The following is a 16,802-nucleotide window of genomic DNA, read 5'->3' as shown; positions in this document are numbered from 1 at the left end:
ACAGCATGAGGTCATCTCCTGCTCTGCTCCTGATCGGGTCACATGTCACCCTGTGGTGGCTCTGTAAGAAGGCACTGTTCCAGTGAGGAAGGAGAAGCTAATAAACATGATTAATTACTGCTGATACAGTTCATGTGTTCATTATCTACACGAGACAGTGAGTGACGGATTCAGTCATCAACATGGTGTAACGTGTCCTCACAGCACAGGAGAGGGTTAATCCTACTGTAAAGATCCTGCTGTGGCTGATCACAGGCCGACTGCAGCAAACCGTCAGCTGCTGATGTTTAAAGGATAAGTCTGGAGATATTAAACACTTAACACCAGTTAATTAAACAGTGTGAGCCTGGACCTGGTAATACTCCAGCAGAGTAATGCTGTTTGATATGTGGCACCCAGCACAGGTCATTTTAATGTTAGCACACAGTATGATGGTTTATGGTGGGCGGGGCTTAGCAACTCTCAGGCATTAGCTGGGGCTACCTGACAAGTTCTGTTGGCTTGTTTTAGACAATGGAGGAAGATGATGTGAGTGGTGCGTTTAAAAATATTCAGTCCATGTGTGTGAGCGCACTGTGACACACACTGGACCGACAAAAAAGGCTGAAAAATGAAACAGGAGTTCAGTCTGATGATCAGGCCGGACACAATGAGATGAAAGTGCCATGTGCCATGCCGACATGCAAACAAGTGTGAAGTTAAAGGGATAGTGCACCCAAAAATGTAAATTCAGCCATTATCTACTCACCCATATGCCGAGGGAGGCTCAGGTGAAGTTTTAGAGTCCTCACATCACTTGCAGAGATCCAAGGGGAGAGGAGGTAGCAACACAACTCCACCTAATGGAGGCTGACGGCGCCCCAGATTCAAACGTCCAAAAACACATCATTGAAACCACAAAATATCTCCGCTCACGTGTGTGTGCTTGCATGAGACCGTGAGACATGGGCACCGTGTTCATGTGTGTTCATGTGCTTTCCTGGTCTCGCATGCAAGCACACACAAGTGAGCGCGGTGCACAGAGAGGCAGTCAGAGCTACAGGCTACAATGAGGCTAAAAACAGAGTTCAGATGAGGTTTTTCCAAACAACTTTTTATGTCGGGGCTTCAGGACACTTGGATCACTACGGACGAGCAGTATGGAGATATTTTGTGGTTTCAATTCTGTGTTTTTGGACGTTTGAATCTGGGGCACCGTCAGCCTCCATTAGGTGGAGTTGTGTTGCTACCTCCTCTCCCCTTGGATCTCTGCAAGTGATGTGAGGACTGACTGTACTTCAAAATAAAGTGTGTTTTTTTTTTTACAAACTTGACACGTTGGCGAGTCACTTTCAGAATGGACCCGTGATCCACCAGCTGGGAGCTGCTGATTTAAAGAATGTTTAGGGCAAGTTCTGAATGTACATGTTTTTGGCTATTGTTCAAAATGTTAATAAAATCCCAAAACATGTCTGATATGACACAAAGTGCACTCCTTGTTTAACTTAAAGTCCAGTGCTGCGCTGTGTGACCATGGAAACATCACTAGTATCATGTGATAATCATGTATGCAGCTAGTTGGCGTTGGGAATGTCTAGGCCTAGTGTTTTATCTGCAAATGTTTGGGAGGTGCATGTTTAATAGTTTATGTCTTCTGAATGATAGATATAACACATGGCTCAAGATGGAGGCAGACTGGATGAAGCTCTGCACAAAAACCTTTGACACTGGTAACGAGGGGGAGGCAGCTCTGCAGCCAGCTGAAGGGAAGAAGCATCTCGACAGCCAAAAGGCTGCTGCGGACAGACTGCCAGCAGCAGCACATATTTCACGCCCGCCTCAGCTAGGCCACATCACGTTACTGCTCTGTATCTACTGCAGACACACAGGGACTCCACCAGTGTGTCCAGGCTACATTACAGCACCACTGCACACTATGACTGCTAACCTGTGTTAAAGTACTTACAGTCATGGAAATGAGGTCAAATATTATGGAAAAATTCTCAAGATTTGTTGAAAAATATGTGACAACCATGAAACACACTGTTGGTTTGTTTGTTGACAGTAACACCAGACTTATCCTTTAAATGCTGCTGAAGCAGCTTCTGACTCTACTGTGTTAAAACCGTCACTTTGATTCCATCCGTTTGTTTTACTGCTCAGTTTGCTTGTTTTTTGTCATCACCTCCACCTGGTGTCCTGTGTGGCTGCACAGTACCTCCTCACACACACTCTGTCTGTGTGTGTGTGTGTGTGTGTGCTCAACATTAAGGGAGCTGTAAGTGACATTCAGAGCATATTTATGATCCAGCCCGACTCTACATGAAGCACCAGAGTTTCTATCAAAGCCTGACCTGAGCCTGAACCATGACTGATTTAAACCCACATTTCAACAGTTAAAAAAACATGAATATGTACAGTACAGGCCAAAAGTTTGGACACACCTGCTCATTCAATGCGTTTTCTTTATTTTCATGACTATTTACATTGTAGATTCTCACTGAAGGCATCAAAACTATGAATGAACACATGTGGAGTTATGTACTTAACAAAAAAAGGTGAAATAACTGAAAACATGTTTTATATTCTAGTTTCTTCAAAATAGCCACCCTTTGCTCTGATTACTGCTTTGCACACTCTTGGCATTCTCTCCATGAGCTTCAAGAGGTAGTCACCTGAAATGGTTTCCACTTCACAGGTGTGCCTTATCAGGGTTAATTAGTGGAATTTCTTGCTTTATCAATGGGGTTGGGACCATCAGTTGTGTTGTGCAGAAGTCAGGTTAATACACAGCCGACAGCCCTATTGGACAACTGTTAAAATTCATATTATGGCAAGAACCAATCAGCTAACTAAAGAAAAACCAGTGGCCATCATTACTTTAAGAAATGAAGGTCAGTCAGTCCGGAAAATTGCAAAAACTTTAAATGTGTCCCCAAGTGGAGTCGCAAAAACCATCAAGCGCTACAACGAAACTGGCACACATGAGGACCGACCCAGGAAAGGAAGACCAAGAGTCACCTCTGCTTCTGAGGATAAGTTCATCCGAGTCACCAGCCTCAGAAATGGCAAGTTAACAGCAGCTCAGATCAGAGACCAGATGAATGCCACACAGAGTTCTAGCAGCAGACCCATCTCTAGAACAACTGTTAAGAGGAGACTGCGCCAATCAGGCCTTCATGGTCAAATAGCTGCTAGGAAACCACTGCTAAGGAGAGGCAACAAGCAGAAGAGATTTGTTTGGGCCAAGAAACACAAGGAATGGACATTAGACCAGTGGAAATCTGTGCTTTGGTCTGATGAGTCCAAATTTGAGATCTTTGGTTCCAACCGCCGTGTCTTTGTGAGACGCAGAAAAGGTGAACGGATGGATTCCACATGCCTGGTTCCCACTGTGAAGCATGGAGGAGGAGGTGTGATGGTGTGGGGGTGTTTTGCTGGTGACACTGTTGGGGATTTATTCAAAATTGAAGGCACACTGAACCAGCATGGCTACCACAGCATCCTGCAGCGACATGCCATCCCATCCGGTTTGCGTTTAGTTGGACCATCATTTATTTTTCAACAGGACAATGACCCCAAACACACCTCCAGGCTGTGTAAGGGCTATTTGACCAAGAAGGAGAGTGATGGAGTGCTGCGGCAGATGACCTGGCCTCCACAGTCACCGGACCTGAACCCAATCCAGATGGTTTGGGGTGAGCTGGACCGCAGAGTGAAGGCAAAGGGGCCAACAAGTGCTAAACACCTCTGGGAACTCCTTCAAGACTGTTGGAAAACCATTTCAGGTGACTACCTCTTGAAGCTCATGGAGAGAATGCCAAGAGTGTGCAAAGCAGTAATCAGAGCAAAGGGTGGCTATTTTGAAGAAACTAGAATATAAAACATGTTTTCAGTTATTTCACCTTTTTTTGTTAAGTACATAACTCCACATGTGTTCATTCATAGTTTTGATGCCTTCAGTGAGAATCTACAATGTAAATAGTCATGAAAATAAAGAAAACGCATTGAATGAGAAGGTGTGTCCAAACTTTTGGCCTGTACTGTATATCAAAGCATTTATAAGAATAAGATTCAAATATTTGTCAGAATGTGAAACCCTGTCCTCAAGTATCTGCAGGGTAGTGAAGTGTAATGGTCTAACTGAGGAGCCGTATATATGTGTTTTATTTTAATAGTAAAGTTTTTTGTTTTTCTACCTGTGAAGATATTTGTGCCTGGGCTGTTAAAACGAGGTACTGAGTGTTTATATTGGAAATCCTGAAATAAAGGTTTTAAAAAAGCATTTATCACTTGCTAAAGTGAACTGAAGTCTTGTCAGTGCAGTAAAGGTCGTGACACGCCGAGCCGACGGTTGGGCCGTTGGTGAGCACCTGCCACCAGGTGTGTACCTGCTGTCAGTGCAGTGTGTCCCACACCGCTGTCCCTCGTCAGCCCCTTGCAGTAGTTCTGTTTGGCCGATTTAACATTTGATTCAACATGGTGAATCGGCGTCGGCGACAGCGGAGCCTGTCAGTGAATGAAACCGCTCTGATTTGCAGAGAGACCGACACAAACTTGTTCCATCAGGTCAGATGTTAATGTAAGATGGTAAAACGTTTCCTGATGGTTTGTGTAATTGTTCGCTGGTGCACAGAAAATGTATTTTGTTCTTCCAACATTGTTTGTGTTGTTAATGTGCTAACTGGCTAACTAGCATCAGGACCACCTTCCAGCGTCCCTCTCTGCATGAGGATCATAGACAACCACTGTCTGCTGGAGTGGAAATCTGTTGCTTTCACGCAGGTGCAGAGCATGCGTGCTGGAGTCTGAGCGGTGTGTTCATGTGCAATGTTTTTGGCCGAGACGCGGCAGTATCAGGTGACGCAGCAGCGGGCCTGAAGTCTCTGGTGTGTCTGGGCCTGAAGAGACATTTGTGAAATGACCTCTGACATGTGCCTTCTAACCTAAATCTAAATCTCAACATTGTCGTTAGTTAAAATGGGTTGATGAGAATATTGCATCACTATAAGGTCTGTGTGAAGAAAAGAGGGAGTTTGGTGCAAACCCGACTTGATCAAAGCCCGTGTACATTTGATAAAACTACAGCCTGACCCTGCTCAAAGCCGGCGAGTCGAGTGCGGCTCAGTCAGGTTCAAAATGAAATACTGACATTATGCTAATAAAGTTATTGATTAACTCTGTCTCCACCTCCCTGCTCTCACACTTGATGTAATTCAGTTGCCAAAAAAGAGACAAAACACAATAAACAAAGTTACTGATGAATTTAACTGAAAATGTCACTAAATTTAATCAGAGAAAACGTGGTCGCTGTGGTCGACTCCGACAGCACACTGCTGCATTCTGCTCAACAGGGACTCAATGCATAAAGCTGCTATTTTTAAATGTCCTGTCAAAAGAGTCTCTGCCTGCAGCCTGTCATTTTTGTTCTGAAATGTTGATTCCACTGGATAATAAATGAGGTCCAGACGTCTCTCTGCAACACCAGTGAAGAAGAAATACAGCGAGAGCTTCACAGAGCCGTGAGCGATAACAGCGCCGCCTACATGTAAGAGTAAAGTCTGCAGCAGAAACACTAAACAGATCTACAGTTTGCATCACTCTCTGCTCAGGTACCAGCACTGCACTGTAGCTGTCTGCTGCTATATTAATGCTCTGAATGTCACACACAGCTCCTTTAAACATGTAGAAAGCATTCGGAGTGATTTCTTGGGTAACTTGGCTTGATACAGTGAGATACATCATATATGATAGATTGTGTGATACAGCAGCTTTTTGCAATAAATAGTACAATCACATTGTAGTTGTAAGTGCACATCTATTCATTTTGGTATGTAGGATCAAGTGTCCGACTTTGGCCACAGTGCACATCATTCATAGTGTTTGTTCTGACTTTATGGCGCCCCAGACAGCAGAGAGGTTGCAACATCTGGTGCGCCAAACAAAGCAGGTGCAAACATTAGAAAACAATCTGCAGACCTGTCTGGGCCAGAATGTGATGTGTGTTAGAGGTGGCACACGGTGAGAGCAGGTTCAGAGGCTGGTGATGTACTCTGCCCCGTTAGACGAGGCCTTGTCTTTGTCTCCCTCTGTGGGCACGCTGCTGTACTGGCAGCCGGACGCTAAGTCAACAGAGGGTTTGGCTGGTTCGGGCAGTGCAGATTGCTGACCCTGCTTCGACAGCTTCCTGTCCCGTTTATCCAGCCAGCAAAATGACACCATGAGGAACACGGCAGCAGAGGCAACTACGGCACTGCAGGCAAAGAAGACGTGGAAGTACTGACCTGTCCTGTCCACCAGGACTCCTGCAACAACATGAAAATCATCAGCTTTAATATTTCATCTCTGCTTCATGACATTTTATTTCACAGCTCAGACTTGTCTGTAAGTTCCTGGAAAGTAAGTGATATGAATTTATGAGAAGGATCCTGACGGAGCTGTAAAATTCAGCACTGATTATAAGAAAAATGGAGACGGTGTTAATTGGCACAATTCTGATAAATTAACTGGGACTAATTGCTGCAGTGGTGGCTCCCAAGAGGTCGCAATGCAGATCAGGAGACGATTAACCGGAGAGGAAAGCAAGAAAAAAACATGTCGCTCATTCCTTCAAACTCCTGACCTCTAACTTTTTATGAATTACTCAATACTTTGATTTCTACAAATTGTTCAAATAGAGCAAGAGGGGGAAAATCCTTTGCTCAGCTGAGCTTGTCACAGCTGGGAGAGACATGCGGCCCATGATGAGGGGTTATGTTCACTTAAAACAATATGGATCTATAGGTGGTTAAAATGTTGTTCTTCTGCCTGCTTCTCCAAACTTGTGGCGTGTTGATCAACATGTACTGCAGGTAACACACTGACTGTGAACAAGTACCTCACACAACCCCACTTCAAATCACTCTGAGGGGTCAGAGGCCAAAACCTTTGGGATCATCAACCTAGAGTCTGAGCGTCAGAGCGCTGCAGGTCAGCACAACATGCAAACAGGAAATGTGGCTGCAGGCAAATATATAATTCAACACCTGTGAGAAATAAAAGTTTATGTTAGAAAACGATTAGCAGATATTTACTTTCACTCAAATGCAGAACATCAGAACTCAGCACACCTATAACACTGTTCTTCTCTATAATCAACATGAAATATATTTATTTATTTATTCAGCAGGAAGCCTTATAAAACACAACCTTTTTGTGAAGCTGTGTTGAACCTAACCCTTCTTTCAGTGGTATAACAGCAGTCCCAGTCAGATTCCCAGTGTGTGTGCACTGGTCCTGTTGTTGCTTGTATCTGTGGTTACGTCACGGCCCGGGTATAGTATCGGTCAGATAAACAGGGGAAGCATAACTGTCATTTGAGACGAGGCAGCCTGCCCTTTCCCTGCTCTGCTGCCACTACACTGAAACTCTGCTCCTGCAGAAGGAGGCACAGGCTTGTTTCTTTGTTCTGTGTGTGTGTGTGTGTGTGTGTGTGAGAGTGTGTGTGTGTGTGTGTGTGTGTAATTTACAACAAAAGCCTTGAGCAGGAGGAAACTTCCCGTATTTATGTCATTTACACAAACAGATGTTTTGAATCTACCTCAATCTGTTTTTTGGCCTTCTTCTGTCTGACCCACAGCAGGGACAGAAAACACAGGTACTGTGTTTCAAGGTCACTTGTGATGGTCTGACACACGCACACAGGACTTTAAGAGTGAATATTTATCAGCTGCGTGCTGGTTTAAATCATGTGATTTGGCAGAGGGCGTTGAAATCTTGAGAACTTTGACAAACTGAAAAAGCAGCTGCAGGTGTTCACATTCAGGTTCAGGCAGCAGCATTCAGTGCAGAGGACAATGACAGGTTCAAGTTTTAAAATGGAGCTGCCACGATTAATGGACCAACTGATGAGCTGTCAACTTTTATATTAATGGACAACTAATCTGATATAAGTGAATATCTTTGGGTTGCAGACAAACACAAGATGTTTAATGACATCATCTTGGGCTGAAACTTCAATCTGGCTGACGCCTGTAAACCAGCTGAGACAACTTCTCTGTAGGTTATCTGATTATAGATATCATCACCATATCTTTGCTCTCCGTGTCTCACTGTGTACGTTACCTGCCAGTGGAGGCCCAATGAGCAGCGTGATGCTCTCCATGATAGCGAGCAGGCCCAGGGCTGAGGGGAAGCGGCTCATCTCCACGATATCCATGAGGACAGTGAACATCAGGGAACCCACCACGCTCATGGACAGCCCGTAGACCATCACATAGGTCAGCAGCACGGGGAAGGTGGGCCCGATGCAGCAGATACTGTTACTGAGCCCGTTGACCAGCAAAGCAGAGGCAAACACGTAAATGTGTCGCCCTTTGAACCACGGCATGCTGAGGATGATGCCGAACGGCGGCCGGACCACAATGTTAACCATACCCAGGATGGAGAGCAGCAGCGCGGCCCGGCTCTGCTCCATGTTGTTAGCCGTGGCGTAGGGCACCAGGTACACCAAGGGCACCACAAACCCGAGCATCATCCACGTGATGCCTATGGCGTACACACAGTATCGTGAGTTGTAGCAGAACTGATCGAAGGCCATGTGTTTGCTCAGGGACGCCACCACAAAGCTCCATATCCTTCTCATTCTGCCTTTTTCCTTCCTCACATCTTCCTCCTCAGGCAGAGGGGGTCCCTGATTCATCAGCGGCTGGCCTCGATGCTTGGGGGGCTGCAGGGGCCTCATCACCGCTCCGCACACGCAGCAGTTCAGCAGGATGGCCCCCAGAACGAGGAAACTTCCCCTCCAGCCCAGCTCTGTGTGGAGGTAGTTACCCAGGAAAGGCAGAGTGCACAGTCCCAGGGCTGTGCCTGTGGAGGACATCGCGTTGGCAAACGCTCGACGACGCACAAAGTAGTGACCGAGGATTGTCACCGCCGGCTGGAAGCTGAAGCAGAAACCAAGTCCTGTAACCACAGAAGAAGACATTCAGAGCAACTGCAAAGACCAAATTATGAAGTGAAGTTTGTCATTTTATTAGCAAGGAGATTAATCTTCCTCCACTGGAGGAGGTGACGCAACATCTCTAACCTGAGTTGAGTACACTTGCAAGATAAATGTGACACTTTCTAATGTCACAATGGAGGGACAACTACGCAGGTTGATTTTAGCGCTGCTCATCGTGGACTATATTGCTGTCATTGTTCATTTTAGTCAAAGCATACAGTTTGAAAACGAGGCGCGGCTCCAACTAGAAAACAATGTTTTGATGCATTGGATGTGCTGAATGTGCATATTAAGGCAGTACAGGAGGAGGTGCACATTAATAATCCTCCAGGACTGTAACATGCTCATGTTTAACCCAAACAATGTGTCATGTGACTGCAGTTGCTTCACATCCAGGTCGCAACACCTTCTCACCACAAACCAACCGCACCAGAGTTCCTTTGGAACCGGACTGAGACCACCTCTTCAAGAAGGTCTCGGTCCGGTTGTTTTGGTGTGTTCACACCTGCACAAACGAACCACACTGAGGGGGCAAACAAACTGGAGTTTAACTGAACCGAACCAAACAGGGCAGGAGTGAACGCAGCCTCAGATTCACATGAAACGGCTCTTCTGATAAATTTCTGAGAATCTGGAATCCATTTATAGATTATATATAAAAGCTCAACTCTGAACCTTCACTTTACTGACAATAACTCCACGGTGAGTAAGTCACTTATTGTTCTACATCTTCATGTAGCCGATCATGATAGGATCTATGTCATGCAGCTGCCTGTTCCTTTAAAGGCCCTGTATATCTGTGTCTGTGCACATGTGTACATGACTATGTGTTCTTTATTTCACTGTTATATTGTTAAAAAATAAAAATATGTACCACGAGTATCAAATAAAACAGCTGACAGTAGGAGATGGGGAAGAGTCGCAGCACAACGAAGGACACATGGCTGTTAATAGTTGAATTAATCTTCTTAAATGCAAAATATGGACACATACAGTATGTTGAGACTAAAAGAAGAACAATGAAAGGAAATGGGGAAATGGACTTTGTACCAACTCAAAATGGCAGCACTGGAGTGGAGCCAGCCTATAAAGATCTAACTGACAAAACGTCTAATTCCTGTTTGCACGTGGAGCATCACTAGCTTTTACTGGGAGTCATGGTTTTGCTGGCTGGGTCTCCACTAAGTCCAGAGGAGTTTATCTCCAGCTGCTCTCTGACTGCTGTTTGCTCTTTGCTGTTGTTCAGGTAACGTAGTGTTGTTGGTCAGGTGTCAGCTGGAGCCATAAATCAGATGAATGTTTGCTGACCTGTAATAACCCCAGCTGTGATGTAGAGCTGTACGATGGACTGGGTGAACGAGCTGGCAGCCATTCCGAGCCCACTCAGGATGCCGCCCAACATGACCGTCGCCCGGCAACCGAGTCTCTCCACCAGCACGCTGCAGAAGGGACCTGTGGATCAAATGTAATGCTCTTAGTTTAATGCATACTGGGCACAGGCTGACACGGGGGGGCGTCAGCTGGTCTCAGATGACTTGTGTTGAGCTGAAGGAAAGCACTGGAAGCACGACTGGACGTATGTTTGCTCTCACGCCTTCTCTGTGTGTGCACATGGCGTGTAACTGAAGTGACACATACATCAATGAACATTTGCTGCGTTTCACGGTTCAATCATCGTTTCTGTCGGTCGTTATCTTGACATTTTGCCTGAAGAGGAAGTTCCACATTATATGTTCTGAGGCTTAAATACGGCGGGGTATATTGGTTAAAGGTCACCGACGGGGGTGGTAAATTCAACACACGCCTTTGTTGTTAGGCAGCAGGGCTGCGAGGTGCTGATGGGGATAATACCTGGCTGGTGTTACTCAAACTTCTCCTGAAGTAGCCTCAAAGATGAAACACTGAAAATATCACAATTAATACTTGTTTTAAGTCCCGTCTGTGCTTCATCTCATATGATAGTTTCAATTTCTGCTGAATCATTTCTTCAATCCACAGACCTCACATGAGCGGATCAAACTTGGTTCAGCTCACTGAAGATTAACCTGAGGCTCTTGTCACATCTCTGTAAACTCAGGACAGAAACGTCTCAGATCAAAGCATTCCTCTTTGTAAAAGCCGTGAGAACTTTGTGCCATTATCACACTCACTCTTTCTGGCTCTTTACACTCGTCAACTGGTGAGAACAAAGACGTCCCAGACACATGCTTCAGATGGAACAGCTGCTGATGGGAGTGTTTCTGAAGGGAGGTTCTTGTCTTGGTCAGCCAGATAATAAAAAGTAAAACCTTGCTGGCCAATGTTGCTCATCCCAGGTAATCACCAAAGTGATTTCATTACTAAGAAGAGTGAGCGTGGCTAAAGAGCAACAGCAGCTACAGCACAAAACCATCGTTCATCCATTGTTGTCCAGAAACAACCGTCCAGCTGCTGTAGATAATCCCACTGTTTGCTGAAGCTTTAATTAAAACTAGAGTGTCCAGCTGTCAAAGGAAATTACTGAGACTTTAATAAAAATGAGACCTCTAAATGAAGCCTATAAATCCTTTGCTGGCTAATGTGGTGCATCCTGGGTATTTACCAAAGTGACTTTATAACGAAGAGGAGTGAGCGTACACAACAGACTGTGTCTCCTAAAAGCTAAAGAGCAACAATATTTATAGGATGAAAACAGTGTTCAGTCATTGTTGCTGCACAGAGACTGTCCTGCTGCTGTAAATAATCATTAGAGCACTGAATGTGGATTCATCCGCCGCTGAAAATAGTCCCCATCAAACACAGTATTTCCTGCCGTTTGAGTATCTGTGACACCAAGAATTAAAAAGGGGGTCCAACCTGGTACCAGCAAGGTGTACCTAATAAAGTGGCCGGTAATGTAGGTCTAAATTAATGTAAACAGAAGCTGGATGTGGGGAGAGACTCAGAGATCTAAAATCTGTTTACATGTGATACAACATTTCTGATCTGTGCCAAAAAACTGCTCTCAGCTGTGTTTACAAAAATAAGGACTGTCGGAGGAGTTTAAGCATCGTGACGGCACGGAGCAGTACTGATTGTTTTTGGTGTAACCAGAGAACTTCTTCTTCTTCTGCAGAGGTAATTAGTGAGCACCTCCCACAGCAAACTACACTTGATACTGTGGAACAGAAACTTCCTCCTCTTATCTTTTAGAAATAACGTTCTAAGACACGACGGCGCTCAAATGAAAAAATGATGATAATTACTGTTTTTGACAGTTGTTGCTGATAAACTCTGATAACAAGGAGACATTTTTTTGTTCTGCCAGGAAACTTGTGTTACTTGTATTCATCCAAACATGTTTGAAAAACCTGTTTTTAATCCTTTTTAACCAGAAAGTCTGCTGGACTGAGTTACACATCCAGACAAACCACATTCCTTCCTGTGACTGCGTCCGAGGGTTGGACATCCTGTGAAACTGCCCTCACCGTGCCAAACTCCTGCCTGCTTTTCACTTCTGATGCAGCAGCATGAAATCATGCTCGTCACAAAATCTACATTCTGCTCCACACACACACAGAAAGATGCACCTTGATCTTCTATACTGCCTTTATTTGACCTCTCACAGCCAACAGCACTTCCTGTTTCATGCATGTTGCATAACACGTCATTGAGGAAGGATGTTGACATTAGTGACTGGAGAGATAGCGCCGTGGTGCACCACACCGAGGACTTGTGCACTGACAAAAGGATAAAGTAGACTTTGCACAACAATCAGCAGACTCTGACATTTGTGTCAATAACACACAAGGTTTTGATATTACAGTTCCTGTCGTCAGCACATTTTCTGCATTATAACCACTCAGTGTTTTTACAGCTCTCCACTTCAAATGTAAAAAAGTTGGGATGCTGTCTTAAAGGTAAATAAAAACACAATGCAATGTTTTGCAAATTCCTTTTGACCTGTATTCAATTAAATACAGTACAAAGACAAAATATCCATCCATCCATCCACCCATTTTCATCCGCTTATCCGGGGCCGGGTCACAGGGCAGCAGGCCAAGCAAAGCACCCCAGACGTCCCTCTCCCCAGCAACACTTTCCAGCTCCTCCTGGAGGACCCCGAGGTGTTCCCAGACCAGATGAGATATATAATCCCTCCAGTGTGTTCTGGGTCTGCCCCGGGGCCTCCTACCAGCTGGACCAGGAGGATCCTGATCAGATGTTGAACCACCTCAACATGAAGGAGCAGCGGCTCTACTCCGAGCTCCCTCCAGATGTCTGACTCCTCCTCCTCATCATCTCTAAGGCTGAGCCCAGACACCCTACAGAGGAAACTCATTTCAGCCGCTTGTATCTGTGACCTCATTCTTTCAGTCACTACCCAGAGCTAAAAATTGAAATTGAAATTGAAAGTTTTGCCTACTGGCTCAGCTCCCTCTTCACCACGACAGACCAGTGCAGCACCCGCATCACTGCAGAAGCCGCACCGACCCGCCGATCCATCTCACGCTCCATTCTACCCTCATTGTGAACAAGACCCTGAGATACTTGAACTCCCTCGCTTGAGGCAGTAACTCTCCTCCAACCTGGAGAGGGCAAACCACCGGTTTCCGACAGAGGACCATGACCTCAGACTTGGAGGTGCTGACTCTCATCCCAACTGCTTCACACTCGGCTGCAGAACGCTCCAGGTCATGCTGGAGGTCACGGTTCATGTCTTCATAGATGGTGTTTAATGTGAGCTGAGGTCGTGGCCACAGTCACATAGTCTCACTGTGAATGGGTCATTTATGGATTGTAACGTATGGTCAATGGGCTGCACCTGTAGAGCACCTTTCAGGTCTTTCCACAGCTCAAGGGACTTTTACACCACGAGTCACACACACATTCACACACACATTCACACACTGGTGGCAAAGGCTCTGTAACCATTCACACACTCTCACACACTCTCACACAGCCGTCAGGAGCAGTTTGGGGTTCAGTTTCTTCCCGAGGGTACTTTGATATGCAGACTGGAGGAGCTGGGGCATGTTTACCACTGTGTTACATCACCTGATCTTTTAACAACACTCAGTACTTCAGGTCAAAAAGGATTTGCAAATCATTACATTTTACATTCAACACAGCGTCCCAACTTTTTAGGAATCAGGGATGTAGTAGTTTCCATCGTTAGCGGTGGAGTCTGCCATTTAAATTCATTTTGTCTCAGTGACATCAGCCTCTGTGTTTACTGTGTACAGTCGTGTCACTGCTGTGTCAAGTTACTACTGAAACATCTGTGTTGCTGCTGCTGGTTTATATTTAGCCGGTGCAACAAAGGAGCGCTCTCACATGAAACACACGCATCCATCACTGAGATCAGAGCTAAAGGTCAAATATGCATCTAGTATCTGACAAGATAGTAACTTCTGCATGTTTTTGACAGCGTGTAAGTCTTAGATACTGCAGATACTAATGGTGCACAAAGGTGTTGCCACCATTTAAACAACAAAAGCTGAAACTTAAAGACTTTAAGAACCTAATTGTCATTTTTCTGCGTGAAACAACATCTAAAATTGAGCTGAATTAAGAAAATCTGACACATAAAACTCTACTGAAAGCTCCACAGACTGAAACATTAATATTTTATGTGGCTACCGGTGATAAAAAACAAACCAGGTAAGGCTGCAGCAGAAAATCACCTGAGTGTGTTGATTGAAGCAAAGCGTGGGTTTTATTGCTTATGTGTCCAACTTTATAAAGTGATGCATGTGCCGTTTCATCTCTTACAAGTTTAGATAGCATCACTTTAACGTCTGGATAATTATTTCTCTGTAGCTCTGAGGTCTTGATGTGCAAAGTGCTGAAGTCCCTCTCAGCTGTGGGTAATGACCCAGCCTCAGTTTCTCATGGTATAATCTTCTTTGAATCAACATCAGCACAGCGAGACAGTTAGACACACGCACAAATTCTCCCTCCTGAGTTTCACATGTTCCCAGTGTCACAGCAGCAGGTAGGAACTGCAGTTACCTCGAGGCAACTAAAGGGCAACACGTCTTATAATATTAATACTACTATAGGTGATGATTAAAGAACAGCTGCAGTGTAGAGTGGTAATGATAAAACTCCATTTTAAAAGTTAAAACAAAAAGTTTTAATATCATTCTGTAGCTTCACAGTAGGGTTTCCTTATTTATTCAAAATCTGTAAAGGAATCGCGTACGGATACACTTTGGTTTTATATTCTATAGTTTATATCTCTAATTATCTAGTGTCTACAGACTGATATGAATACCAGTACAATTAACATTTTGAGTTCCACAACATTCTTGTTTCAGCGTGTTATGTATCCGTACAGGTGTTCGCGATTCATTGTTCTTAAAATCAGCTGGTTGTCTGGTTGAACGGGGAACACCGTCTAAATTAAGAATTGTAATATGTTAAGGGCGCCCTGTGGCTCAGTGGGAAGAGTGGGCGTCCCATGTACAAAGGCTTTATCCTTGCTGGAAGAACTGTGGTTTTGATCCCAGCCCATGGCCCCCTGCTGCATGTTTTACATTTGGAAGAGAGATGTTCACTTTTAGTTTTGGACAGTCTCAGACGCCAGGGATAACATGTATGAGTTTTGAAAATGGGTGTATTTTCCCTTTAAAAAGACAAACATACACTGATTGTGAGGAACGTAACATTTACTGGGAAGAAGCTTTCTTGAGTTAAGGGAAGACTCATGGGTACCTAAAGAACGTTTAGGTTTTCAATCAGACATCTTGAGGTGAGAGGTCAACAGACATGCCAGTTGTTCCCTCGCCAAAGTTTCTCCTAACTTTAGAGCGTCACTTCGCCCCCTTCCCAACAAGCTATGCCAACATGGTTGGTACCAATGTGTACCTTCAGTTGTCAAGCTCACAAGATACTTCTGTGCTAGCTTAAAAAAATAGCGCACTGCAACCTCTTAGATGCAGTAATGTTGGCGTTTGATTATCTTTAACAGGAGGGCCAGCGGAGGGGACAACAACTGTATCAGGGCAGCGATGGCACACCTGGCCCACCCTTGGGGTCACCACTTTACCCCCTAATTGGCACAGACGTTACGCAGTGTGCTGCTGTGGATTAGTTTTGATCCAGCAGTTACACAATAACATAAACCAACCAATCAAGGCAGCAGTAGTTCACCGAATGCTGTGTTCTGTGAGGTAAAATCACTGTTGTCAGTGGAGTCTGATGGCTTTGAACAGAGCCATATAACAGCTTCAGTTCCCCCTCAGAGACGGCGCTCTGATGGCAAAATGCTACACTGATAAAGAATAAGTACCTCAAACAATCCCACCTCAAAGAACCCAGACTAACTCTTTCCATTCATCATCAGTGCTCTAACCTTCGTCAGTGGTTTTTGGTAACGAGGGAGTGGGTGTTTACTTTTGAAAACCCGTCAAAGTATGCAGATGGACCCATCCTTTAAAGTTACACATTAACTGCATGGAGAACTAACTAAACAGAGGACAGTTTATTTCCTGGCCTGCATACTTTACCTCCGGCATGAAGCACTGACGTCATGATGGAGGGCACCCAGGAGGTCTCGCTGTTGGAGGCGTGGAACTCATTCTGCAGGTCGGTGTAGAAGATTCCCACACAGGACGGGAACGCCAGGGTCAGAGCCAAGACCATGATGGTGGCAGCCAGCACTACCCACCCCCAACCGCCATCTGGAGCTGTGACTGCTCCCGTTACACCCACAGAGTCTCTGCATTCACCTCCCTGCCCCCCCTCCTCAGATTCACAGTCGTTGGCCTCTTGGACTTTCTCCATGCCGTTGGCCAGCTCGAGGTCAGCGGAGGCCTCTGGGCGGAGGCAGCGGTCACTCGTCGCTCTGATTCCATTTCTCTGAGTCATTTTCTGC

The 16,802-nt window shown here is 45.1% G+C and overlaps 1 protein-coding gene across 1 annotated transcript; it reads right to left on the bottom strand.

Moving 5' to 3' along the window:
• Nucleotides 1–5,228: 5,228 nt before the first annotated feature.
• Nucleotides 5,229–16,795, bottom strand: slc16a5a (solute carrier family 16 member 5a). Its single transcript, XM_033610483.2, has 4 exons — nt 16,435–16,795; nt 10,271–10,414; nt 8,083–8,922; nt 5,229–6,284 (listed from the first exon to the last, which is right to left on the bottom strand). Exons 1-4 carry the CDS (start codon nt 16,793–16,795, stop codon nt 6,013–6,015), a joined length of 1,617 nt encoding a protein of 538 aa, XP_033466374.1. The 3' UTR covers nt 5,229–6,012.
• Between the last annotated feature and the right edge of the window lie 7 nt (nt 16,796–16,802).

This window comes from Epinephelus lanceolatus, chromosome 21 (assembly GCF_041903045.1).
Source record: "Epinephelus lanceolatus isolate andai-2023 chromosome 21, ASM4190304v1, whole genome shotgun sequence".
NCBI classification, from domain to species: domain Eukaryota; kingdom Metazoa; phylum Chordata; class Actinopteri; order Perciformes; family Serranidae; genus Epinephelus; species Epinephelus lanceolatus.
This window is presented reverse-complemented; position numbering and strand designations above follow the sequence as displayed.

What these genes read in the sequence shown, in the direction of transcription:
- slc16a5a (XM_033610483.2), bottom strand. Translation starts at nt 16,795, where the DNA reads ATGACTCAGAGAAATGGAATCAGAGCGACGAGTGACCGCTGCCTCCGC. An exon ending in CACAGCTGGGGTTATTACAG is followed by an intron (nt 8,923 to 10,270) that starts GTCAGCAAACAT and finishes CTGTGGTTACAG; the next exon opens with GACTTGGTTTCTGCTTCAGC. An exon ending in CATTGGGCCTCCACTGGCAG is followed by an intron (nt 6,285 to 8,082) that starts GTAACGTACACA and finishes ATGTTGTTGCAG; the next exon opens with GAGTCCTGGTGGACAGGACA.